This window comes from Oncorhynchus kisutch, linkage group LG8 (genome assembly GCF_002021735.2).
Source record: "Oncorhynchus kisutch isolate 150728-3 linkage group LG8, Okis_V2, whole genome shotgun sequence".
NCBI lineage: Eukaryota > Metazoa > Chordata > Actinopteri > Salmoniformes > Salmonidae > Oncorhynchus > Oncorhynchus kisutch.
The window spans coordinates 17,950,129-17,977,198 of NC_034181.2; the positions used below are offsets into that span (position 1 = coordinate 17,950,129).

The window sequence follows — 27,070 nt, forward strand, 5'->3', positions numbered from 1 at the left end:
GATGCTTTGTTGCGAAATAGGAAGCCAATTCTAGATTTAACTTTGGATTGGAGATGTTTGATATGGGTCTGGAAGGAGAGTTTACAGTCTAACCAGACACCTAAGTATTTGTAGTTGTCCACGTATTCTAAGTCAGAGCCGTCCAGAGTAGTGATGTTGGACAGGCGGGTAGGTGCAGGTAGCGATCGGTTGAAGAGCATGCATTTAGTTTTACTTGTACTAATACTGTGACATGGTTAAAGTACACTACCAGTCAAACACAATATGATACTGACTAATACTGTGGCATGGTTAAAGTACACTACTGGTCAAACACAATATGATACTGACTAATACTGTGGCATGGTTAAAGTACACTACTGGTCAAACACAATATGATACTGACTAATACTGTGAACCACAATATGATACTGACTAATACTGTGGCATGGTTAAAGTACACTACCAGTCAAACACAATATGATACTGACTAATACTGTGACATGGTTAAAGTACACTACTGGTCAAACACAATATGATACTGACTAATACTGTGGCATGGTTAAAGTACACTACTGGTCAAACACAATATGATACTGACTAATACTGTGACATGGTTAAAGTACACTACTGGTCAAACACAATATGATACTGACTAATACTGTGGCATGGTTAAAGTACACTACTGGTCAAACACAATATGATACTGACTAATACTGTGGCATGGTTAAAGTACACTACTGGTCAAACACAATATGATACTGACTAATACTGTGGCATGGTTAAAGTACACTACTGGTCAAACACAATATGATACTGACTAATACTGTGAACCACAATATGATACTGACTAATACTGTGGCATGGTTAAAGTACACTACTGGTCAAACACAATATGATACTGACTAATACTGTGGCATGGTTAAAGTACACTACTGGTCAAACACAATATGATACTGACTAATACTGTGAACCACAATATGATACTGACTAATACTGTGGCATGGTTAAAGTACACTACCAGTCAAACACAATATGATACTGACTAATACTGTGGCATGGTTAAAGTACACTACTGGTCAAACACAATATGATACTGACTAATACTGTGACATGGTTAAAGTACACTACTGGTCAAACACAATATGATACTGACTAATACTGTGGCATGGTTAAAGTACACTACTGGTCAAACACAATATGATACTGTCTAATACTGTGGCATGGTTAAAGTACACTACTGGTCAAACACAATATGATACTGACTAATACTGTGGCATGGTTAAACTACACTACTGGTCAAACACAATATGATACTGACTAATACTGTGGCATGGTTAAAGTACACTACCAGTCAAACACAATATGATACTGACTAATACTGTGGCATGGTTAAAGTACACTACTGGTCAAACACAATATGATACTGTCTAATACTGTGGCATGGTTAAACTACACTACTGGTCAAACACAATATGGCCACACCAACAGCAATAGAAGACACTCACTCCAAAGTCTACCGAGCAGCTAAAACTACTATCACATGTCATGTCACCTTGTCACATGTTGTTCAGACACCCAGATGGAGGTGGGTTGTGTAATATGATAATATTGCATGCAACCACTGTGAACCAAACCCTACTGTTGACAATGTCCTTGTGGTTGAATAATATATCAAATGGATCAATGAAAATGATCATGTTGAGTTGATCCTCTCCTTAGTTATGGGTCTGAAAGTTCATACAAGGAAACAATGATGACACACACACACACACACACACACACACACACACACACACACACACACACACACACACACACACACACACACACACACACACACAGTGTAGTAGTACCTATCAGAATGGATTCCAGTGTACTCCTTACCTGAGTTTCTCTGTTATGTCTCTCGGGGTCTCTCTCGAAGCTCTCTGCGTAGATCCGGACTGTGGCCCCGGCCCCTCCCCCACTCCCACTCAGACGGAAGACCAGACGGGACTCATCTGTGAAGACAATCCGCAGACCCTGTATGCAGACAGAACAGAGACAGTGAGATAGGTATGCAGACAGACCAGAGGCAGTGATACAGGTATGCAGACAGACCAGAGACAGTGAGACAGGTATGCAGACAGACAAGAGGCAGTGAGACAGATATGCAGACAGACCAGAGACCGTGAGACAGGTACACAGACAGACCAGAGACAGTGAGACAGGTACACAGACAGACCAGAGACAGTGAGACAGGTACACAGACAGACCAGAGACCATGAGACAGGTACACAGACAGACCAGAGACAGTGAGACAGGTACACAGACAGACCAGAGACAGTGAGACAGATACACAGACAGACCAGAGACAGTGAGACAGGTACACAGAAAGACCAGAGACAGTGAGACAGGTATGCAGACAGACCTGAGACAGGTATGCAGACAGACCAGAGACAGGTATGCAGACAGACCAGAGGCAGTGAGACAGGTATGCAGACAGACCAAAGGCAGTGAGACAGATATGCAGACAGACCAGAGACCGTGAGACAGGAACACAGACATACCAGAGACAGTGAGACAGGTACACAGACAGACCAAAGACAGTGAGACAGGTATGCAGACAGACCAGAGACAGTGAGACAGGTAGACAGGCAGACCAGAGGCAGTGAGACAGGTATGCAGACAGACAAAAGGCAGTGAGACAGGTATGCAGACAGACCAGAGAAGAGGTATGCAGACAGACCACAGACAGTGAGACAGGTATGCAGACAGACCAGAGGCAGTGAGACAGGTACACAGACAGACCAGAGACAGTGAGACAGGTACACAGACAGACCAGAGACAGTGAGACAGGTACACAGACAGACCAGAGACAGGTACACAGACAGACCAGAGGCAGTGAGACAGGTATGCAGACAGACCAGAGGCAGTGAGACAGGTATGCAGACAGACCAAAGACAGTGAGACAGGTATGCAGACAGACCAGAGGCAGTGAGACAGGTATGCAGACAGACCAGAGGCAGTGAGACAAGTATGCAGACAGACCAGAGACAGGTACACAGACAGACCAGAGGCAGTGAGACAGGTATGCAGACAGACCAGAGACAGTGAGACAGGTACACAGACAGACCAGAGGCAGTGAGACAGGTACACAGACAGATCAGAGGCAGTGAGACTAGTTTACAGACAGACCCAAGACAGTGAGACAGGTATGCAGACAGACCAGAGACAGTGAGACAGGTACACAGACAGACCAGAGACAGTGAGACAGGTACACAGACAGACCAAAGACAGTGAGACAGGTATGCAGACAGTTCAGAGGCAGTGAGACTAGTTTACAGACAGACCCAAGACAGTGAGACAGGTATGCAGACAGACCAAAGACAGTGAGACAGGTATGCAGACAGACCAGAGACAAGTATGCAGACAGACCAGAGACAGTGAGACAGGTACACAGACAGACCAGAGGCATTGAGACAGGTATGCAGACAGACCAGAGGCAGTGAGACAGGTAGAAAGACAGACCAGAGACAGTGAGACCGGTAGAAAGACAGACCAGAGGCAGTGAGACAGGTAGAAAGACAGACCAGAGACAGTGAGACAGGTAGAAAGACAGACCAGAGGCAGTGAGACAGGTAGAAAGACAGACCAGAGACAGTGAGACAGGTAGAAAGACAGACCAGAGGCAGTGAGACAGGTAGAAAGACAGACCAGAGGCAGTGAGACAGGTAGAAAGACAGACCAGAGGCAGTGAGACAGGTAGAAAGACAGACCAGAGGCAGTGAGACAGGTAGAAATACAGACCAGAGGCAGTGAGACAGGTAGAAAGACAGACCAGAGGCAGTGAGACAGGTAGAAAGACAGACCAGAGGCAGTGAGACAGGTAGAAAGACAGACCAGAGGCAGTGAGACAGGTAGAAATACAGACCAGAGGCAGTGAGACAGGTAGAAAGACAGACCAGAGGCAGTGAGACAGGTAGAAAGACAGATCAGAGGCAGTGAGACAGGTAGAAATACAGACCAGAGGCAGTGAGACAGGTAGAAAGACAGATCAGAGGCAGTGAGACAGGTAGAAAGACAGACCAGAGGCAGTGAGACAGGTAGAAAGACAGACCAGAGGCAGTGAGACAGGTAGAAATCCAGACCAGAGGCAGTGAGACAGAGGAGTCAGTGTTGTTAATGCAGTATCAACTGACATCCCCTAGATGCCACTGTAGTCATATGCATGCATGTGTGTGTGTGTGTGTGTGTGTGTGTGTGTGTGTGTGCATGTGCGCATGTGTGTGTGTGAGCATTTAATATACAGTACATCCCTGTATGTCTATATGTAGGTGTTTGAGTCAGAGAGAGAGGGGGTCAATGTACAGTAGTATGTGTGTAGTCTTTCTCTGTGGGAACAATTCAGTAGCAGGCTACAGAGGCAACCCTGGCATAGCTCTGTAAAGCCTCTCTCAACTTGTCATCACAGCCAGTCTGTCTGTGTGTGTGTATATCTGTGAGCATGTGTCTCTGTTTATTAATGGGACGGCAGGTAGCCTAGTGGTTAAGGATGTTAGGCCAATAACTGAAAGGTCGCTGGTTCAAATCCCTGAGCCAACTAGGTGAAAAATATGTTGATGTTCCCTTGAGCAAGGCACTTAACCCTAATTTATCCTGTAAGTTGTTCTGGATAAGAATGTCTGCTAAATGAATATATGGAGTGCGTATGCATACAACAGACAGTGCATCCCCCTCTCACACAACACTGTGGAATGTCCAGTATATACAGAGGAGTATGTTTCCTGGGGAGGGAGAAGCTGTCACACCTTTTGGTGAGTGACTAACTAGATGTAACCGCTGTGGAGCTGGCCGAGAGGTCTGATCCGGCTACTGTGACAGGCCCGATTGGGAGGGTGACTGACTAAAAACAAACCACACACCATCTCTTATGACATCATGCATCCCAGGCCAGGCCAAGACACCTGACACCAATGGGATTTACGTGTGAAGTATGAGCCGAAAAGTGTCGACGCCAGGAGATATTCCAGGGTTTGTGGGGAGGATGGGACTGTGGGACAGAGACCTCTGCCAAGTGAAAAGCCTGTGTGTGTGTGTTTACATTTCCCAACAGTAGATGGTGTAACACTCATCATCTTTACTGACGCTGACACAGTCTGACTCATCAGTCTTTACACCAATCACAATAAAGACCAAACTGAGACATTTCTGCCTCCAACAAAGAGATGAAAGTTCTCAGACTAAACCAAGTCTACCAATCACAATAAAGGCCAAGCCAAAACATCCTACATCAGCCACTGTGACTTCACTGCTCTATACATCACTTGTTCCTAAATCTTTTAGCCCTGTGACCCACCTAAACCTTTTAGCCCTGTGACCCACCTAAACCTTTTAGCCCTGTGACCCACCTAAACCTTTTATCCCTGTGACCCACCTAAACCTTTTAGCCCTGTGACCCACCTAAACCTTTTAGCCCTGTGACCCACCTAAACCTTATAGCCCTGTGACCCACCTAAACCTTTATCCCTGTGACCCACCTAAACCTTTTAGCCCTGTGACCCACCTAAACCTTTTAGCCCTGTGACCCACCTAAACCTTTTAGCCCTGTGACCCACCTAAACCTTTTAGCCCTGTGACCCACCTAAACCTTTTAGCCCTGTGACCCACCTAAACCTTTTAGCCCTGTGACCCACCTAAACCTTTTAGCCCTGTGACCCACCTAAACCTTTTAGCCCTGTGACCCACCTTAAGCTTTGGGAGTCTTCTCATGACTCAACATGTCACCAGGACCAATGCCATAGACTCGATTGTGACTAGCAGGTCACCTCTCACCCATCGGGAAACAGTGAAGTAGGCATTGCAGAGATGTGTTTACCGTCAACAGCAGGCCAACTGTTCCTAAGCAACAGGTTGTACATCACACCATTATTACACTACTGTTCCTCTGCCTGTCTGGCTGTCCTGTTTCTGTCTTTTACTAAAGCAAGAAGGGCTCTGCTGTGTTACCGTCCACAGCAGTGTGTGTGTGTGTGTGTGTGTGTGTGTGTGTCTGCGCACTGGCTGAGGAGGAGGGTTAGAGACAGCCGTGCCCAAACATGGAACCCCAGTCTGAACACATGGCTACCTGGGAGGTCTGGAGCAGAGAGGGGTAGGAGGACACAAGTAGAGATGGAAAGAGAGAAGAGGAATATGTGCTGACTTTCAGATGGTATTTAATCGACTAATAAAGTCAACAGTTATATGGACCTCATCATAGACACCCCCCTAATCTTGCCCCCCCTCTCATCTCCTCCTCTTCCCCTCTCATCTCCTCCTCTCCCCCTCTCATCTCCTCAACTCCCCCTCTCATCTCCTCCTCTCCCCCTCTCATCTCCCCCCCCTCATATCCTCCTCTCCCCCTCTCATCTCCTCAACTCCCCCTCTCATCTCCTCTCCTCCTCTCATCTCCTCCTCTCCCCCTCTCATCTCCTCTCATCTCCTCTCCTCCTCTCATCTCCTCCTCTCCCCCTTTCATCTCCTCTCATCTCCTCCTCTCCCCATCTCATCTCCTCCTCTCCCCCTCTCATCTCCTCTCATCTCCTCCTCTCCCCATCTCATCTCCTCTCATCTCCTCCTCTCCCCATCTCATCTCCTCCTCTCCCCCTCTCATCTCCTCCTCTCTCCCTCTCATCTCCTCTCCCCATCTCATCTCCTCCTCTCCCCCTCTCATCTCCTCTCATCTCCTCCTCTCCCCATCTCATCTCCTCCTCTTCCCCTCTCATCTCCTCCTCATCTCCTCCTCTCCTCTCCTCCCCTCCCCTCCCATTCTCATCTCCTCCCATCCTCCTCTCCCCCTCTCATCTCCTCCTCTCATCTCCTCATCTCCTCCTCTCATCTCCTCCCCTCCCCCTCTCATCTCCTCCCCTCCTCCTCTCCCCCTCTCATCTCCTCCTCTCCCCCTCTCATCTCCTCCTCATCTCCTCAACTCCCTCTCATCTCCTCCTCTCCCCCTCTCATCTCCTCCTCTCCCCCTCTCATCTCCTCCTCTCCCCTTCTCATCTCCTCCTCTCCCCCTCTCATCTCCTCCTCTCCCCCTCTAATCTCCTCATCTCCTCCTCTCCCCCTCTCATCTCCTCCTCTCCCCATCTCATCTCCTCCTCCTCTCATCTCCTCCTCTCCTCTAAGAGCCATGTTTAAGTTATACAGACCTGGTTGCGGACCACGGTTCCGTCCACAGGGTCGATGTACTCAAAGTTATCAGCCCGCTCCACACTGTAGACGTTAGTCCCCACAGCAAACTTCTGGGTAAGAAAGGCCTTGTCTGTGATCACCCCCTCCAAGTCTCTCATCAGGTAGAATGCAGCTCTGGGGTCCACGCCTTCATAGTCAAACCTGGGAACACACACACACAGGTGTGAACACATACACACAAGAATGAATGTGGCATAAAGACACACTCCTAGAAACCACAAGCTTAGAGACAAACACAGTAAGAAGCATCCCCGTCTATTCAAGTCTATTAGATAAGGACATGACATCGTCAATGTGTCTTTCTGTGTTCACTACACATGTATTTCAATCCACTGATTGATTTATTGGTTGATTGATTGATGTATTGGTTGTTTGAGTGATTGATTGTTTGATTGGTTGATTGAGTGCTTGATTGATTTATTGATTGGTTAAGTGATTGACTTCATTATTGATTGGTTGGTTGAGTGATTGGTTGATTGATTGCATAGCAGAGTGACCTGCAGAAGTAGTTGCGTCCGAGCTTGGCCCAGTGGTCCTTGACGATTTCCTCCACGCCCTGTTTCCTGACAGCCATGATGGACAGCCACACCAGCACCGACCACAGACCATCCTTCTCACGGATGTGGTCTGAACCTGAACAAGAGACACAAGTTCGCCCAGGAAACCATAAATCTTTATAACCATGTTATAACCTTGTATAAAAACCTTCATAACCCTGTTATAATCATATGGAGCAGAGTGGGATGATGGACTAACATGGGATATTTAGAAAGGGAAGTTATCCTGTAGGATAACAAGATGAGGCTAGGTCTATGTCATAGGAATTTTAACAGGCATTCTGACAGGCATTCTGACAAGAACCCTTCAGTTCAACTCTGAGCCATAGAATTTAACAGCCGCTAGTTTTATTTATCTGTCTCTCACACAAACACTGAACACCTCTCCTGGGTGGCTGATGGCTATCCGCAGCTATCCACACCAAGGAAGGGTGTGTTTGATTTTCGTATGTCCACATATGCTGAATGTGTGTGCTATATTTGTACATTTGATTCATTTAGCAGACATTCTTATCTAGTGAGTGATAAGCAAGGTATTTGGATAGTAGGGTCAACAATATACTGATAATACCAAACGTTAGGAACACCTTTTTATTTCACTTTTATTTAACCAGGTGGCTAGTTGAGAACAAGTTCTCATTTACAACTGTGACCTGGCCAAGATAAAGCAAAGCAGTGCGTCACAAACAACAACACAGAGTTACACATGGAATAAACAAACACAGTCAATAATACAGTCTAAGTGTACAAATTAGGTAGGATAAGGGAGGTAAGACAATAAATAGGCCATAGTGGCGAAATAATTACAATATAGCAATTAAACACTGGAGTAATAGATGTGCAGAAGATGAATGTGCAAGTAGAGATACTGGGGTGCAAAGGAGCAAAATCAATCAAATAAATAACAGCATGGGGATGAGGTAGTTGGATGGGCTGTTTACAGATGGGCTGTTTACAGGTGCAGTGATCTGTGAGCTGCTCTGACAGCTGGTGCTTAAAGTTAGTGAGGGAGATATGAGTCTCCAGCTTCAGTGATTCTTCAAATTCGTTCCAGTCAATGGCAGCAGTGAACTGGAAGGAAAGGAGGAATTGGTTTTGGGGGTGACCAGTGAAATATACCTGCTGGAGCGTGTGCTACAGGTGGGTGCTGCTATGGTGACCAATAAGCTGATATAAGGCAGGGCTTAACCTAGCAAAGACTTATAGATGACCTGGAGCCAGTGGGTTTGACGACGAATATGAAGCAAGGGCCAGCCAATGAGAGCATACAGGTTGCAGTGGTGGGTAGTATATGGGGCTTTGGTTACAAAACAGATGGCACTGTGATAAAATGCATTCAATTTGCTGAGTAGAGTGTTGGAGGCTATTTTGTAAATGATTTCGCCGAAGTCAAGGATCGGTAGGATAGTCAGTTTTATGAGGGTATGTTTGGCAGCATGAGTGAAGGATGTTTTGTTGCGAAATAGGACACAGATTCTAGATTTAATGTTGGATTGGAGATGCTTAAGGTGAGTCTGGAAGGAGAGTTTACAGTCTAACCAGACACCTAGGTATTTGTAGTTGTCCACATATTCTGTCAGAACCGTCCAGAGTAGTGATGCTGGACGGGCGAGCAGGTGTGCGCAGCGATCGATTGAAGAGCATGCATTTAGTTTTACTTGCATTTAAGAGCAGTTGGTGGCCATGGCATTGAAGCTCGTCTGGAGGTTTGTTAACACAGTGTCCAAAGAAGGGCCAGAAGTATACAGAATGGTGTCGTCTGCGTAGAGGTGGATCAGAGAATCACCAGCAGCAAGAGTGACATCATTGATGTATACAGAGAAGAGAGTCTGCCAGAGAATTGAACCATGTGGCACCCCCATAGAGACTGCCAGAAGTTTGGACAACAGGCCCTCCGATTTGACACACTGAATATCAGAGAAGTTGTTGGTGAACCAGGCGAGGCAGTCATTTGAGAAACCAAGGCTGTTGAGTCTGCCTATAAGAATGTGGTGATTGACAGAGTCGAAAGCCTTGGCCAGGTCAATGAATACAGCTGCACAGTATTGTCTCTTATCGATGGTGGTTATGATATCGTTTAGGACCTTGAGCATGGCTGAGGTGCACCCATGACCCGCTCGGAAACCAGATTGCATAGCGGAGAAGGTACAGTGGGATTCAAATAGTTGTGATCTGTTTGTTAACTTGTCTTTCGAAGACCTTAGAAAAGCAGGGTAGGATGGATATAGGTCTGTAGCAGTTTGGGTCTAGAGTGTCTCCACCTTTGAAGAGGGGGATGACCGCGGCAGCTTTGCAATCTTTGGGAATCTCAGACAATACGAAAGAGAGGTTGAACAGGCTAGTAATAGGGGTTGCAACAATTTTGGCGGAAAGTTTTTGAAAGAGAGGGTCCAGGTTGTCTAGCCTGATGTCTGTCTGATTTGTAGGGGTCAATATTTTGCAGCTCTTTCAGAACATCAGCTATCTGGATTTGGGTGAATGAGCAATGGGGAGGCTTGGGCAAGTTGCTTGGGGGAGGGGGGGGGGGGTACAGGGCTGTTGATCGGGGTAGGGGTAGCCAGGTGGAAAGCATGACCAGCCGTAGAAAAATGCTGATTGAAATTCTCAATTATCATGGATTTATAGGTGGTGACAGTGTTTCCTAGCCTCAGTGCAGTGGGCAGTTGGGAGGAGGTGCTCTTATTCTCCATGGACTTTAAAGTGTCCCAGAACTTTTGGGAGTTTGTACTACAGGATGCAAATTTCTGTTTGAAAAAGATAGCCTTCGCTTTCCTAACTGCCTGTGTATATTTGTTCCTAACTTCCCTGAAAAGTTACATATCGCGGGGGCTATTCAATGCTAATGCAGTATACCACAGGATGTTTTTGTGCTGGTCAAGGGCAGTCAAGTCTGGAGTGAATCAAGGGCTATATCTTTTCCTGGTTTGAAATTGTTTGAATGGGGCATGCTTATTTAAGATGGTGAGGGAAGCACTTTTAAAGAATAACCAGGCATCTGCTACTGATGGAATGAGGTCAATATCCTTCCAGGATACGCATGTCAGGTCATTAGAAACACCTGCTCGCTGAAGTGTTTTAGGGAGCGTTTGACAGTGATGAGGTGTGGTCGTTTGAACGCAGACCCATTACAGATGCAGGCAATGAGGAAGTGATCGCTGAGATCCTGGTTGAAGACAGCAGAGGTGTACTTGGAGGGCAGGTTCGTCATGATGATATCTATGAGGGTGCCCGTGTTTACGGATTTAGGGTTGAACCTGGTAGGTTCATTGATAATTTGTGTAAGATTGAGGGCATCAAGCTTAGATTGTAGGATGGCCGGGGTATTATGCATGTCCCAGTTCAAGTCACCTAACAGCACGAGCTCTAAAGATAGATGGGGGGCAATCAATTCACATATGGTGTCCACGGCACAGCTGGGGCAGAAGGTGGTCTATAGCAAGTGGCAACGGTGAGAGGCTTGTTTCTGGAAAGGTGGATTTTTAAAAGTAGAAGCTCAAATTATTTAGGCACAGACCTGGATAGTAAGACAGAACTCTGCAGGCTATCTCTGCAGTAGATTGCAACTCCGCCCCCTTTGGCAGTTCTATCTTGTCAGAAAATGTTATAGTTAGGGATGGAGATTTCAGGATTTTGGTGGTCTTCCTAAGCCAGGATTCAGACACGACTAGGGCATCCGGGTTGGCAGAGTGTGCTAAAGCAGTGAATAAAACAAACTTAGGGAGGAGGCTTCTAATGTTAACATGCATGAAACCAAGGCTTTTACAGTTACAGAAGTCAACAAATGAGAGCGCCTGGGAAATGGGGATGGAGCTAGGCACTGCAAGGCCTGGATTAACCTCTACATCACCAGAGGAACAGAGGAGGAGTAGGATAAGGGTATGGCTAAAGGCTATAAGAAATGGTTGTCTAGTACGTTTGGAACAGAGAGTAAAAGGAGCATGTTTCTGGACACGGTAGAGTAGATTCAAGGTATAATGTACAGACAAAGGTATGGTAGGATGTGAATACAGTGGAGGTAAACCTATGCATTGAGTGACGATGAGAGAGATATTGTCTCTAGCAATATAATTTAAACCATGTGAGGTCACCGCATGTGTGGGAGGTGGAATAAAAGGGTTAGCTAAGACGTATTGAGCAGGGCTAGAGGCTCTACTGTGAGGCAATAATCACTAATCAAAACAGCAATGGACAAGGCATATTGACATTAGGGAGAGGCATGCGTAGCCGAGTGATCATAGGGGTCCAGTGAGTAGCTAGGCGGGCTGGAGACTCTTTGCAAACTGGAATCCATATATCCGGAGGCTGCATTCATTGTAGCTGGGGATTTTAACAAGGCTAATCTGAAAACAAGACTCCCTAAATTTTATCAGCATATCGATTGAGCAACCAGGGCTGGAAAAACCTTGGATCATTGCTATTCCAACTTCCGCGACGCATATAAGGCCCTGCCCCGCTCTCCTTTCGGAAAAGCTGACCACGACTCCATTTTGTTGATCCCTGCCTACAGACAGAAACTAAAACAAGAAGCTCCCGCGCTGAGGGTCTGTTCAATGCTGGTCCGACCAATCTGATTCCACACTCCAAGACTGCTTCCATCACGTGGACTGGGATATGTTTCGTATTGCGTCAGACAACAACATTGACGAATACGCTGATTCGGTGAGCGAGTTCATTAGAACGTGCGTTGAATATGTCGTTCCCATAGCAACGATCAAAACATTCCCAAACCAGAAACCGTGGATTGATGGCAGCATTCGCGTGAAACTGAAAGCGCGAACCACTGCATTTAATCAGGGCAAGGTGACCGGAAACATGACCGAATACAAACAGTGTAACTATTCCCTCCGCAAGGCAATCAAACAAGCTAAGCGTCAGTATAGAGACAAAGTAGAATTTCAATTCAACGGCTCAGACACAAGAGGTATGTGGCAGGGTCTACAGTCAATCACGGATTACAAAAAGAAAACCAGCCCCGTCACGGACCAGGATGTCTTGCTCCCAGGCAGACTAAATAACTTTTTTGCCCGCTTTGAGGACAATACAGTGCCACTGACACGGCCCGCAAATAAAACATAAGGACTCTCCTTCACTGCAGTCGACGTGAGGAAAACATTTAAACGTGTCAACCCTCGCAAGGCTGCAGGCCCAGACGGCATCCCCAGCCGCGCCCTCAGAGCATGCGCAGACCAGCTGGCTGGTGTGTTTACGGACATATTCAATCAATCCCTATCCCAGTCTGTTGTTCCCACATGCTTCAAGAGGGCCACCATTGTTCCTGTTCCCAAGAAAGCTAAGGTAACTGAGCTAAACGACTACCGCCCCGTAGCACTCTCTTCCGTCATCATGAATTGCTTTGAGAGACTAGTCAAGGACCATATCCCCTCCACCCTACCTGACACCCTAGACCCACTCCAATTTGCTTACCGCCCAAATAGGTCCACAGACGATGCAATCTCAACCACACTGCACACTGCCCTAACCCATCTGGACAAGAGGAATACATATGTGAGAATGCTGTTCATCGACTACAGCGCAGCATTTAACACCATAGTGCCCTCCAAGCTCGTCATCAAGCTCGAGACCCTGGGTCTCGACCCCGCCCTGTGCAACTGGGTACTGGACTTCCTGACGGGCCGCCCCCAGGTGGTGAGGGTAGGCAACAACATCTCCAAAGAGCAAACAACAAGCTGCACAAGAACTCACTACTGTAATGGTCCAGGTTACAAAGTGGCTCAGTGACTCGTGTTTGCATCTCAATGTGAAAAAAACTGTTTGCATGTTCTTCACAAAGAGGGCAACAGATGCTACTGAGCCAGATGTCTATGTGTCAGGGGAGAAGCTCCAGGTGGTATCCGATTTTAAGTACCTTGGCATCATACTTGATTCCAACCTCTCTTTTAAAAAGCATGTGAAAAAGGTAATTCAAATAACCAAATTCAACCTAGCTAATTTCCGATTTATACGAAATTGTTTGACTACAGAGGTAGCAAAACTGTACTTCAAATCTATGATACTCCCCCACTTAACATACTGCTTGACTAGTTGGGCCCAAGCTTGCTGTACAACATTAAAACCTATTCAGCCTGTCTACAAACAGGCTCTCAAAGTGCTTGATAGGAAGCCCAATAGCCATCATCATTGTCACATCCTTAGAAAGCATGAGCTCTTGAGTTGGGAAAATCTTGTGCAATACACCGACGCATGTCTTGTATTCAAGATCCTCAATGGCCTGGCTCCCCCTCCACTCAATATTTTTGTTAAACAGAAAACCCAGACATATGGCAGCAGATCCACAAGGTCTGCCATGAGAGGTGACTGTATAGTTCCCCTAAGGAAAAGCACCTTTAGTAAATCTGCATTCTCTGTGAGAGCTTCCCATGTCTGGAATACACTGCCATCAGACACACATAACTGCACCACATATCACACTTTCACCAAATGCTTGAAGACATGGCTAAAGGTCAATCAGATTTGTGAACATGGTCCCTAGCTGTGTGTTGCCACTCTCCATGTTTTCTGTTGTCTGTAGCTTGTGAGGTGTGGAAACACTTTGTTGCTTTTATGAATTTTGTCTTGCTGCTTTTTGTTTTATGCTGCTCTGTCTGTATGCTACGTCTTGCTTGTCCTATGTTGCTCTGTCTGTATGCTATGTCTTGCTTGTCATATGTTGCTATGTCTTGCTTGTTCTATGTTGCTATTGTCTATATTGTAATTGTTTTTAATAACCTGCCCAGGGACTGCGGTTGAAAATTAGCCGGTTGGCTAAAACCGGCACTTTTACTGAAATGTTGATTAATGTGCACTGTCCCTGTAAAAATAAAAATACACTCAAACTCAAACCCCGCTGATCCTCAACACTGGGGCCCCACAAGGGTGCGTTCTGAGCCCTCTCCTGTACTCCCTGTTCACCCACGACTGCGTGGCCACGCACGCCTCCAACTCAATCATCAAGTTTGCGGACGACACAACAGTGGTAGGCTTGATTACCAACAACGACGAGACGGCCTACAGGGAGTAGGTGAGGGCCCTCGGAGTGTGGTGTCAGGAAAATAACCTCACACTCAACGTCAACAAAACTAAGGAGATGATTGTGGACTTCAGGAAACAGCAGAGGGAACACCCCCCTATCCACATCGATGGAACAGTAGTGGAGAGGGTAGTAAGTTTTAAGTTCCTCGGCGTACACATCACAGACAAACTGAATTGGTCCACCCACACAGACAGCATCGTGAAGAAGGCCTCTTCAACCTCAGGAGGCTGAAGAAATTCGGCTTGTCACCAAAAGCACTCACAAACTTCTACAGATGCACAATCGAGAGCATCCTGTCGGGCTGTAACACCGCCTGGTACGGCAACTGCTCCGCCCACAACCGTAAGGCTCTCCAGAGGGTAGTGAGGTCTGCACAACGCATCACCGGGGGCAAACTACCTGCCCTCCAGGACACCTACACCACCCGATGTTACAGGAAGGCCATAAAGATCATCAAGGACAACAACCACCCGTGCCACTGCCTGTTCACCCCGCTATCATCCAGAAGGCGAGGTCAGTACAGGTGCATCAAAACTGGGACCGAGAGACTGAAAAACAGCTTCTATCTCAAGGCCATCAGACTGTTAAACAGCCACCACTAACATTGAGTGGCTGCTGCCAACACACTGACTCAACTCCAGCCACTTTAATAATGGGAAATTATGTAAAATATATCACTAGCCACTTTAAACAATGCTACCTAATATAATGTTTACATACCCTACATTATTCATCTCATATGTATACGTATATACTGTACTCTATATCATCTACTGCATCTTTATGTAATACATGTATCACTAGCCACTTTAACTATGCCACTTTGTTTACATACTCATCTCATATGTATATACTGCACTCAATACCATCTACTGTATCTTGCCTATGCCGCTCTGTACCATCACTCATTCATATATCTTTATGTACATATTCTTTATCCCCTTACACTTGTGTCTATAAGGTAGTAGTTTTGGAATTGTTAGCTAGATTACTTGTTGGTTATTACTCCATTGTCGGAACTAGAAGCACAAGCATTTCGCTACACTCGCATTAACATCTGCTAACCATGTGTATGTGACAAATAAAATTTGATTTGATTTGAGACACGGCGATTCAGACAGCTAGCGGGCCGGGGATAGCAAGCTAGCAGTAGGGCCTTAGAGGGACGTCGTGACGGAATTAGTCGGTTGTTGCCCCTTCGTCCGGTTACGTCGGCAGACCAGTCGTGCTGGATCAGCAGGGCTCCGTGTAGTAAAAGGGTCCAGGCCAATTGGCAAAATAGGTATAGTAGCCCAAAAAATTGGCGGATGGGCCTCTTCAGCTAACAGTCTGATACACTCTAGACAGCTAGCAGGCTAGCAGATGGGCATTCAGGGGACGCCGAGATGGAGGAGCCAGTTGAAAAAGTCCCTCGGGCAGATTACATCAGTAGTCCAGTCGTGATGGATCGACGGGGCTCCGTATCGGCAGTAAAAGGTGTCCAGGCAAATTGGCAAAGTAGGTATTGTAGTCCAAGGAGTAGCTGATGGACCTCTTCAGCTAGCCGGGAGATGGGCATAACATAGCTAGCTCCAGGCCAGTTGGTGATTGCTTTGGGACAGAGATGTTAGCCAGGAGTGGCCACTCGGATAGCAGCTAGCTAGCTGAGATGATCCAGGTTAAAAGGTTCAGAGCTTGCGGTAGGAATCCGGAGATATGGAGAAAAATAAGTCCGATATGCCCTGGTTTGAATCGCGCTGTGCAGACTGGCAGGAGTTGTCCGGGCTAAGGTTAGCTGATGACCGCTAGCAGTGGCTAGCTGACTACTAGCTAGTAGCTAGTTAGCTGGCTAGCTTCTGTTGGGGGTTTCAGTTCAAAAGTAAAGAAAATAGCAGATCCATACCATGTTGGGTGAGGCAGATTGCAGGAGAGTATGTTGAAGCTGAGGTTAAGAAAAATATATAAAAAGATATATACACGGGACACAACAAGGAGAAGCCATAGACGTCTGACTGCTACGCCATCTTGAACCTTCTCATATTGGTTTGCTACCCCCCTTTTGCCCTTAGAACACCCTCAATTTGTTGCGGCATGGACTCTACAAGGTGTAGAAAGTGTTCCACAGAGATGCTGGCCCATGTTGACTCCAATGCTTCCCACAGTTGGCTGGGTGTCCTTTGGGTGGTGGACCATTCTTGATATACACGGGAAACTGTTGAGCGTGAAAACCCCAGCAGCATTGCAGTTCTTGACACACTCAAACCGGTGCGCCTGGCACCTACTACCATAACCCATTAAAAGGCACTTAAATCTTTTGTCTTGCCCATTCACCCTCTGAATGGCACACATACATAATCCATGTCTCAATTGTCTCAAGGCTTAAAGATCCTTCTTTAACCTTTTTCCCTTCCCCTTCATCTCCACTGATTGAAGTGGGTTTAACAAGTGAATTCAATAAGGGATCATAGCTTTCACCTGGATTCACCTCGTCAGTCTATGTCATGGAAAGCGCAGGTGTTCCTAATGTTCTGTATACTCAGTGTACAACATCAGCTACAGAGACCACATGCGTCAGGGGAAAGAGGAGTATAACGCAGACAGACTGGTATCTCTCTAAGTGGAGAGATCAGTCTGTTCACACTGCCAATGGTCTCTAACTGAGGTGGGCTATTGTTATTCTACACTAAGGACTAGATTTGAGTGTGAGTCACAGTGTCAAGTCCACACCTGTTCATTTTAGATGAGAATAAAAGACACACATAAAAAGCTAAGTATATGGAATAAAAAGTCTTAAAGTCTAAATCGTTCCTCACATAGTACCTTTAGATCCGAGTTGTTTGTCTTATTTATATATACTTTTCTTATGCTCCGTGTTGTATTTGCTGTGCTTATGCTCCGTGTTGTATTTCCTGTGTTTATGCTCCGTGTTGTATTTCCTGTGCTTATGCTCCGTGTTGTATTTCCTGTGTTTATGCTCCGTGTTGTATTTCCTGTGTTTATGCTCCGTGTTGTATTTCCTGTGTTTATGCTCCGTTTTGTATTTCCTGTGTTTATGCTCCGTGTTGTATTTCCTGTGTTTATGCTCCGTGTTGTATTTCCTGTGTTTATGCTCCGTGTTGTATTTCCTGTGTTTATGCTCCATGTTATATTTCCTCTGGAAACTAACAGTAGAAATCCTTAGTAATTATGTCCCTAGCAGCTGTTGTGAAACTGACTGTTGCCAATTTCTGCTGACTCGCCGCTGCCTCTCTCCACCTCCTCTCTGTCTTTCCGATTCAATTGAAGTTAAATTTGTTGTGGACACATGCACATGCATACAAACACAAACACGCCTGCGCAGGTCTTTACAAGCTGTCGTATAAAACTACCAGATCTCATTTTTCTGTCGTCAGATCAGAACACCAGTCCAGTCTCCATCTGCATCACATCACTCTCTATATCTCCTGACCTGAATATCTTTCAGCTGCAAGCCACCAATGTTATTCTCTGCCAATTTAAAGATAATGACCAATAATAATGTATTGGATTTTTTAAGCACTTTAACGAGATCTGAAAGCTCAAATGATGTAATATGTTATATTAATGGAGGTGAGAGTCATACTTTACGGAGCAGAATGTACATTATGTAGAAATGATACATCAACCATGGCACTGGGCTCTATGGATTTAAATTACAATGGACAAAAAAAGCGGACTAATGTTCATAACATGACATGAATGAAAGCTCCAGCCAACAGGAAGAGAGAGATAGGCTCGAACCCTGAGCTCTGAGTGACGAGCATACTCCTGATTTACTCCATTTAGATGTTTGGCCTTAAAGCAGAAACTCACACAGCACTCTGTCCATCTCTTTCTCTTCCCTTTTCTCCCCTGCTCTCATCCTCCTCTTCTGTATTTCACTTAATTACCTCCTGTTCTACTGTCCTCCTGTTTCTGTCTCTCTTTTCCACTCTCTCTCTTGCTCACTTCAACCTGCTCTATCTCTTTATCCTGTTCCCTCTCACTTATTTCTTTCTATCTCAATTCTCGCCTTTCCCTTTCAATCTCTCTCTCCATCTCAGATTCCTCACACTCTCTCTCCACTGAAGAGATTGATACAGAGAGAGAGACATAAACAGAGAGAAACAGAGAGAGAGAGAGAGAGAGAGAGAGTGAGAGAGAGAGAGAGAAAGAAGGGTAATAAGAGTTAGCTGCAAGGAGAGAGTTTTTCCTGGTGGGCTGAGAAGCAGCAGCAGCTGCCGGCAGAGGCCCGTGGGTTCTGGTGATTCACGGAGCTCCTCTCTCCTTTTATAGCAGAAGAATGGGGATTATTCACACACACAACACACGGCCCCTCAAATCTATTAGGCTGGGATGACTCCGACCAGAGGCAGGCCTCTATTTATGGATGTGATGAACTGTATACGGATCAGAGGAGGCTGGTGGGAGGAGCTATACGAGGATGGGCTAATTAAAATGGCTGGAATGGAATAAATGGAACGGTATCAAACACATGAAACATATGAAACCAAATGATTGGCTCCATTCCATTGATTCCATTCCAGCCATTACAATGAGCCCATTCTTCTAGAGCTCATCCCACCTGCCTCCTCTGATATGGCTGTCTAGGAACAGACGGGCTTTTACTGAAAGGTGAGCAAACTCAGCTGCTGACAAGCTGCAGTGCGACTCAGGTGAATGTCAAACAGGAGTAGAGAGAAACAGTCAGTAACACTCACTTGTCCCGAAGCTCTCCTCTCCGCAGAGCGAGCACCTCCCAGAGTCCATCAGGTCCCCAAAGAATCTCCAGCCTGTAGGAGTCTCATACAGCGTCACCTTCAGGGCTTTGGCCACCCTGCGCACGCACACACGCACGCACGCACGCACGCACACACACACACACACACACACACACACACACACACACACACACACACACACACACACACACACACACACACACACACACACACAGGGAGAGAGCACAGATTAGTTTGTTACATTATGTTACATACATTATTTAACAGACACACAGTGTGTTCAGCGAATCATTTGGATTATACAACACACCTCTGGAGAACATTATCAACACCAGCCTTTCTCCAATGTTTGAGCAGCCCCTTTCTCAAGTTAAGACAGTGAGAGCTCACAAACTACAAACTTACCTTCCAGGCTGCTGGCCTGAAAAAGTAGTCATCTACTCATCCAATATCTTAATAACAAAGCTAGATAACCTTTCAAATAACATTCGTTTTGAGAATGAGCCATGTACTCTCTCTCTCTCAGTCACAGAGAGAGAGAGAGAGAGAGAGAGAGAGGGAGAGGGAGAGGGGAAGGGAAGGAGGGAGATAAAGTTAGAGGTAAAGGGCAGATAGACAGGGAAAGAGTTATAGGTAAAGGGCAGATAGACAGGGAGAAAGAGAGGGAGTTATAGGTAAAGGGCAGATAGACAGGGAGAAAGAGATGGAGAGAGTTAGAGGTAAAGGGAAGATAGACAGGGAGAAAGAGAGGGAGAGAGTTAGAGGTAAAGGGAAGATAGACAGGGAGAGAGTTAGAGGTAAAGGGAAGATAGACAGGGAGAGAGTTAGAGGTAAAGGGAAGATAGACAGGGAGAGAGAGATGGGGCGGCAGGGTGGCCTAGTGGTTAAGAGCGTTGGACTAGTAACCGGAAGGTTGCAAGTTCAAACCCCCGAGCTGACGAGGTACAAATCTGTCGTTCTGCCCCTGAACAGGCAGTTAACCCACTGTTCCTAGGCCGTCATTGAAAATAAGAATTTGTTCTTAACTGACTTGCCTAGTAAAATAAAGGTTAAATAAATAAAAAAAGATGGAGAGGTAAAGAGGAAGATAGAGAGAAAGAGAGGGAGAGGTAAGGAGGACGATAGACAGGGAGAAAGAGATGGAGAGGTAAAGAGGAAGATAGACAGGGAGAAAGAGATGGAGAGGTAAAGAGGAAGATAGACAGGGAGAAAGAGAGGGAGAGGTAAGGAAGGAGGAAGATAGACAGTGAGAAAGAGAGGGAGAGGTAAGGAAGGAGGAAGATAGACAGGGAGAAAGAGAGGGAGAGGTAAAGAGGAAGATAGACGGGGAGATAGAGAGGGAGAGAGTTAGAGGTAAAGGGAAGATAGACAGGGAGAAAGAGAGGGAGAGGTAAAGAGGAAGATAGACAGGGAGAAAGAGAGGGAGAGAGTTAGAGGTACAGGGAAGATAGACAGGGAGAAAGAGAGGGAGAGAGTTAGAGGTACAGGGAAGATAGACAGGGAGAAAGAGAGGGAGAGGTAAAGAGGAAGATAGACAGGGAGAAAGAGAGGGAGAGAGTTAGAGGTACAGGGAAGATAGACAGGGAGAAAGAGAGGGAGAGAGTTAGAGGTAAAGGGAAGATAGACTGGGAGAAAGAGAGGGAGAGGGGGTACTAATTTGTAGGGTACTTATTTGTCGGGTACTAAATTGTAGGGTACCTCTCTGATAAAGAAGTGAGCTTGCCAAAGTTTTGGTATAAGATGGCCCCTCCCTAACGCTTCAAAGCATCTGAAAGGACGACAACCATCATTTCTCCACTTCTGGCATGTTGTTCAATAGAACATGCAACTAACAGAACTATTTTGCTGCTATTGGAAACACTGCTGATCACTTCAATTCAAGTTGGAATTCTGAGAGGGGGTCAGACATTAAGATGTTGTCATAAACCCACAGTAACATACTGCAGCTGTGTGTATGTGTGTGTGTGTGTGTGTGTGTGTGTGTGTGTGTGTGTGTGTGTGTGTGTGTGTGTGTGAGATTATTACCAAATAAGAGTACGGCCTTTTTTTCCCTCTGAGGGAAGGGCTCTGGAGCAGAAAGCCTGGCATTCCTACAAGAATACGGAAACTCTGAACATTTAACTCACTGTTGACGTTTCAATCACGTCTGCAGCCAACACAAGCATCCGGCACGGCCCTGGTCAGGCAGAACGTTGCTCCAAGGTTAGGGGTATGTTGGGATAGGGTTGTTTATTTTAAAAGGCAACACATTCACAGACCCTACACACTCACAGACCCTACACACTCACAGACCCTACACACTCACAGACACGATACTATACACTCACAGACACTATACACTCACAGACACTACACACTCACAGACACTATACACTCACAGACACTATACACTCACAGACACTACACACTCACAGACACTACACACTCACAGACAGGGGTGTGTGCTTTGTCCCCTCCTGTTCCCCCACAACCGTGTAGCCACGCATAACTCCAACACCATCATTAAGTTTGCTGACGCCACAACAGTGGTAGGCCTGATCACCGACAACGATGAGACAGCCTACAGAGAGGTCAGAGACCTGGCAGTGTGGTGCCAGGACAACAACCTCTCCAACGTCAGCAAGACCAAGGAGCTGGGGGCACATGCCATCCACATCGACGGGAGTTGCAGTGGAGCAGGTCAGAGTTTCAAGTTCCTCAGTGTCCAAATCACTAAATACTTAAAATGGTCCAAACACACAAGCACAGTCGTGAAGAAGGCACGACAGCGCCTCTTCCCCCTTAGGAGGTAGAAAAAGTTTGGCATGGGCACTCAAATCCTCAAAATGTTATACAGCTGTACCATTGAGAACATCTTGTTAAAGACTCCAACCACCCAAGCCATATACTATTCTCTCTGCTTCTGCATGGCTTGCGGTACCGGTGTATCAAGTCTGGAACAAACAGCCTCTTGAACAGCTTACAGCATATCCCCAAGTAAACAGTCTGATAAATAGCTAACAAAATAGCTACATGGACTATCTGAGTTAACCTTGTATCTTTATTGACCTTTTAGTTGTATTGTCTCTTTGCACACTCACAGACACTACACACTCACAGACCCTACACACTCACAGACCCTACACATTCACAGACCCTACACACTCACAGACCCTACACACTCACAGACCCTACACACTCACAGACCCTACACACTCGCAGACCCTACACACTCACAGACCCTACACACTCACAGACCCTACACATTCACAGACCCTACACACTCACAGACCCTACACACTCACAGACCCTACACACTCACAGACACGATACTATACACTCACAGACACTACACACTCACAGACACTACACACTCACAGACACTATACACTCACAGACACTATACACTCACAGACACTACACACTCACAGACACTACACACTCACAGACACTATACACTCAAAGACACTACACACTCACAGACACTACACACTCACAGACCCTACACACTCACAGACACTATACACTCAGACACTACACACTCACAGAGACAACACACTCACAGACCCTACACACTCACAGACCCTACACACTCACAGACACGATACTATACACTCACAGACACTATACACTCACAGACACTACACACTCACAGACACTATACACTCACAGACACTATACACTCACAGACACTACACACTCACAGACACTACACACTCACAGATACTATACACTCACAGACACTACACACTCACAGACACTACACACTCACAGACCCTACACACTCACAGACACTATACACTCACAGACACTACACACTCACAGAGACAACACACTCACAGACCCTACACACTCATAGACCCTACACACTCACAGACACTATACACTCACGGACACTATACACTCACAGACCCTATACACTCACAGACACTATACACTCACAGACACTACACACTCACAGACACTATACACTCACAGACACTATACACTCACAGACACTACACACTCACAGACACTACACACTCATAGACCCTACACACTCACAGACCCTACACACTCACAGACACTACACACTCACAGACCCTACACACTCACAGACACTATACACTCACAGACACTACACACTCACAGAGACAACACACTCACAGACCCTACACACGGACAGACCCTACACACTCACATACCCTACACACTCCCAGACCCTACACACTCACATACCCTACACACTCCCAGACCCTACACACTCACATACCCTACACACTCACAGACCCTACACACTCACAGACCCTACACACTCACATACCCTACACACTCACATACCCTACACACTCACATACCCTACACACTGACAGACCCTACACACTCACATACCCTACACACTCACAGACCCTACACACTCACATACCCTACACACTCACATACCCTACACACTGACAGACCCTACACACTCACAGACCCTACACACTCACATACCCTACACACTCCCAGACCCTACACACTCACATACCCTACACACTCACATACCCTACACACTGACAGACCCTACACACTCACATACCCTACACACTCACATACCCTACACACTGACATACCCTACACACTCATAGACCCTACACACTCACATACCCTACACACTCACAGACCCTACACACTCACATACCCTACACACTCCCAGACCCTACACACTCACAGGCCCTACACACTCACATACCCTACACACTGACAGACCCTACACACTCACATACCCTACACACTCACAGAGCCTACACACTAACAGGCCCTACACACTGACATACCCTACACTCTCACAGGCCCTACACGCTCACACAGGCCCTACACACTCACACAGGCCCTACACACTCACACAGGCCCTACACACTCACACAGGCCCAACACACTCACACAGGCCCTACACACTCACACAGGCCCTACACACTCACACAGGCCCTACACACACTCACACACTCCATCATCTGCTCACTTTGCTCACTCACATAAATTTATACTCACATACAAGCTGCTGCTACTCTGTTTGTCTTATATCCTGTTGCCTAATCACCTTACCCCTATACTGCACATATCTACCTCCATCACTCTGCACATGTAAATATGCTATTGGAACTGACCCTGTATATACAGTAGTATACTTACATATTGTGTTCTTCATATTTCTTCTTATTTCTCGTGTTTTTTTATAGTATTACATTGTTATTGATTATTTCATTGTTGGGTTTTGAGTTTATAAGAAATACATTTCACTGTACCTGTGCATGTGCCATTAAAACCTGAAACACACACACACACACACACTCCTTGAACTACCTGACAGCATCAGGATCAGGGCCTCCTCACAGCTGACATAACCACAACATTGAGTTTTCTTAATAAACAAGGGGACAGTTTCTGGTTGGCTGGGTTGACTACCTTCATGCTGGTAGTACTTCAGTGATGATAGCAGATATGGGCACAGAGAGTTTTTCACACCAGTATTACTCATCCCATGGCTGGGTCCTGATTCAAAGACTCAAAAGGCTGTTCTATGTTCAGTATGATGTTTCCATGACGTTGTTGACTAGGAGAAGTCAGTCAGTATTTTGGCTCTGATAAGTATGCTCATGTCCAAATGTCAATCAAATGATTAAAGGCTGACATTTCTCTGCTCCCCAATATAAAGAGACATGTTAGAAAGAAACACTTAGATGAGCACGACTTCTCTCTCTCTCTCTCTCTGCCTCCCTCCATCTCTCTTCACAATGAAATCTGTCTCTTTCCCAGCGGTCTTTGCCAGAAAGTAGGGATGCTGGCAGTCAAGTGTTACTTGAGATGTGTGTGTTTGTGTGTGTGTGTGGGGGGGGGGGGGGGGGGATTTAAGGTCCTGTTTTTCACTGGTTCATCCTAGTAAAAGGGACAACAGTAGCCTAGCCTAACCTCTCCCCCTCCCTCTGTCCTCCATCCTCCCCCTCCCTCTCTCCTCCATATTCCTTCTCCCTCTCTCCTCCATCCTCTTCCTCCCTCTCTCCTCCATATTCCTCCTCCCTCTCTCCTCCATCTTCCTCCTCCCTCTCTCCTCCATCCTCCTCCTCTATTCCATCTTCCTCCTCCCTCTCTCCTCCATCTTCCTCCTCCCTCTATCCACCCCTCCTCCCCCTCCCTCTCTCCTCCCCTCTTCCCCCTCCCTCTCTCCTCCCCTCTTCCTGCTCCCTCTTTCCTCCCCTCTTCCTCATCTCTCTCTCCTCTTCTCGCCTCTTCCCCCTCCTCCTGCTCCCTATCTCATCCCCTCTTCCTGCTCCCTCTCTCCTCCCCTCTTCCTCCTCCCTCTCTCCTCCCCTCTTCCTGCTCCCTCTCTCCTCCTCCCCTCTTCCTGCTCCCTCTCTTCTCCCATCCTCCCAACCCTGGAGTAGCCAAAGGAGAGGCAGATGTTTCCTCTCCCAAAATTCCTCTCCCACCTTCCCTTCCCTCACTGGAACAACATAAGACTTCCCTCGCTTGCACACACACACACACACACACACACACACACACACACACACACACACCCCTGAAATGCTGGCCAGCCGGGGTGAGAGATTTAGCGCCTCTTTGTCGGCTGCTAGCCCTGCCATGGTCAAACCTAAGCTTCCTGCTCCACAAAACACATCCTCTAACTGCCCTCACTCACACGCACGCACACACACACTCGCACACACACACAGGGTTTCTCTCACATTCCTAAAAAGATTACTTCTGGGCTGAGGCCATTATACAATTCTACAGCACCCCACCACTCAACAGGGGCCACGCTCTGGGACTCACTAAATAAGACCCTTGAGAGACAGCCACAGATACAGTACATGGACACAAGAAGTGTGTGTGTGTGTGTGTGTGTGTGTGTGTGTGTGTGTGTGTGTGTGTGTGTGTGTGTGTGTGTGTGTGTGTGTGTGTGTGTGTGTGTGTGTGTGTGCGTGCGACTGAGTGCGTGCATGCATGTGTGTGAGTGTGTGTGTGTGTGCGACTGTGTGCTTGCGTGCATGTGTGTGAGTGAGTGTGTGTGTGTGTGTGCGACTGTGTGCTTGCGTGCATGTGAGTGAGTGTGTGTGTGATTGTGGGCCATATGGCCTGTGTGTATTATAAGGGTGTTGGATTACCTTGCGGTGCAGTGGGACTCGTGACAATCACCTTTCATGTGTGAGTATGTGTTGGAACAGGACATGCAGTCAAAGGAAACTGAGGCAATGCTATCAGTGTGGCCGTTTCTACAGCATAAGACACAGCCCCAGGTAACGAGCTGTGTGACGCAAGTGTGTATGTGCGTGTGTTCGTGTGTGTGGTCGTGCCAGCGTGCATGTGTGTGTGTGACCAGCTCCAAGACGGGCCGTTAATGATGTGACGTCACCTCAACCTCACATGTCCACACAGGGTTAGCGCCAGCGGCCGGCCTCAGCACCCTGAGAGATGGGCTGGGAGTGATCTCATTTCCTCCATGGCTGCCAGCGCTAACAGGAGGAGGGTCAGAGGCCAGGGTGACACACACCAACACACAATGTCGTGATCACACCTTTCACACCACTGCTCTGGAACAGCCTTTATGGTTAGGTCCCAGTGTGTTTATAGGC

General features: G+C 46.7%; 1 protein-coding gene across 1 annotated transcript in view; it reads right to left on the reverse strand.

The window, feature by feature from the left end:
- The window catches only part of LOC109894935 (phosphoglucomutase-like protein 5), a 60,700-nt gene that overhangs the window by 5,522 nt on the left and 28,108 nt on the right, over positions 1–27,070 (reverse strand). Inside the window, exons 7-10 of the mRNA XM_031829747.1 lie at positions 19,479–19,594; positions 7,692–7,827; positions 7,152–7,335; positions 1,867–2,004 (exon numbers count right to left, since the gene is read on the reverse strand). Of these exons, the coding sequence (XP_031685607.1) occupies positions 1,867–2,004; positions 7,152–7,335; positions 7,692–7,827; positions 19,479–19,594 (574 nt within the window). The remainder of the gene's footprint in view (positions 1–1,866; positions 2,005–7,151; positions 7,336–7,691; positions 7,828–19,478; positions 19,595–27,070) is intronic.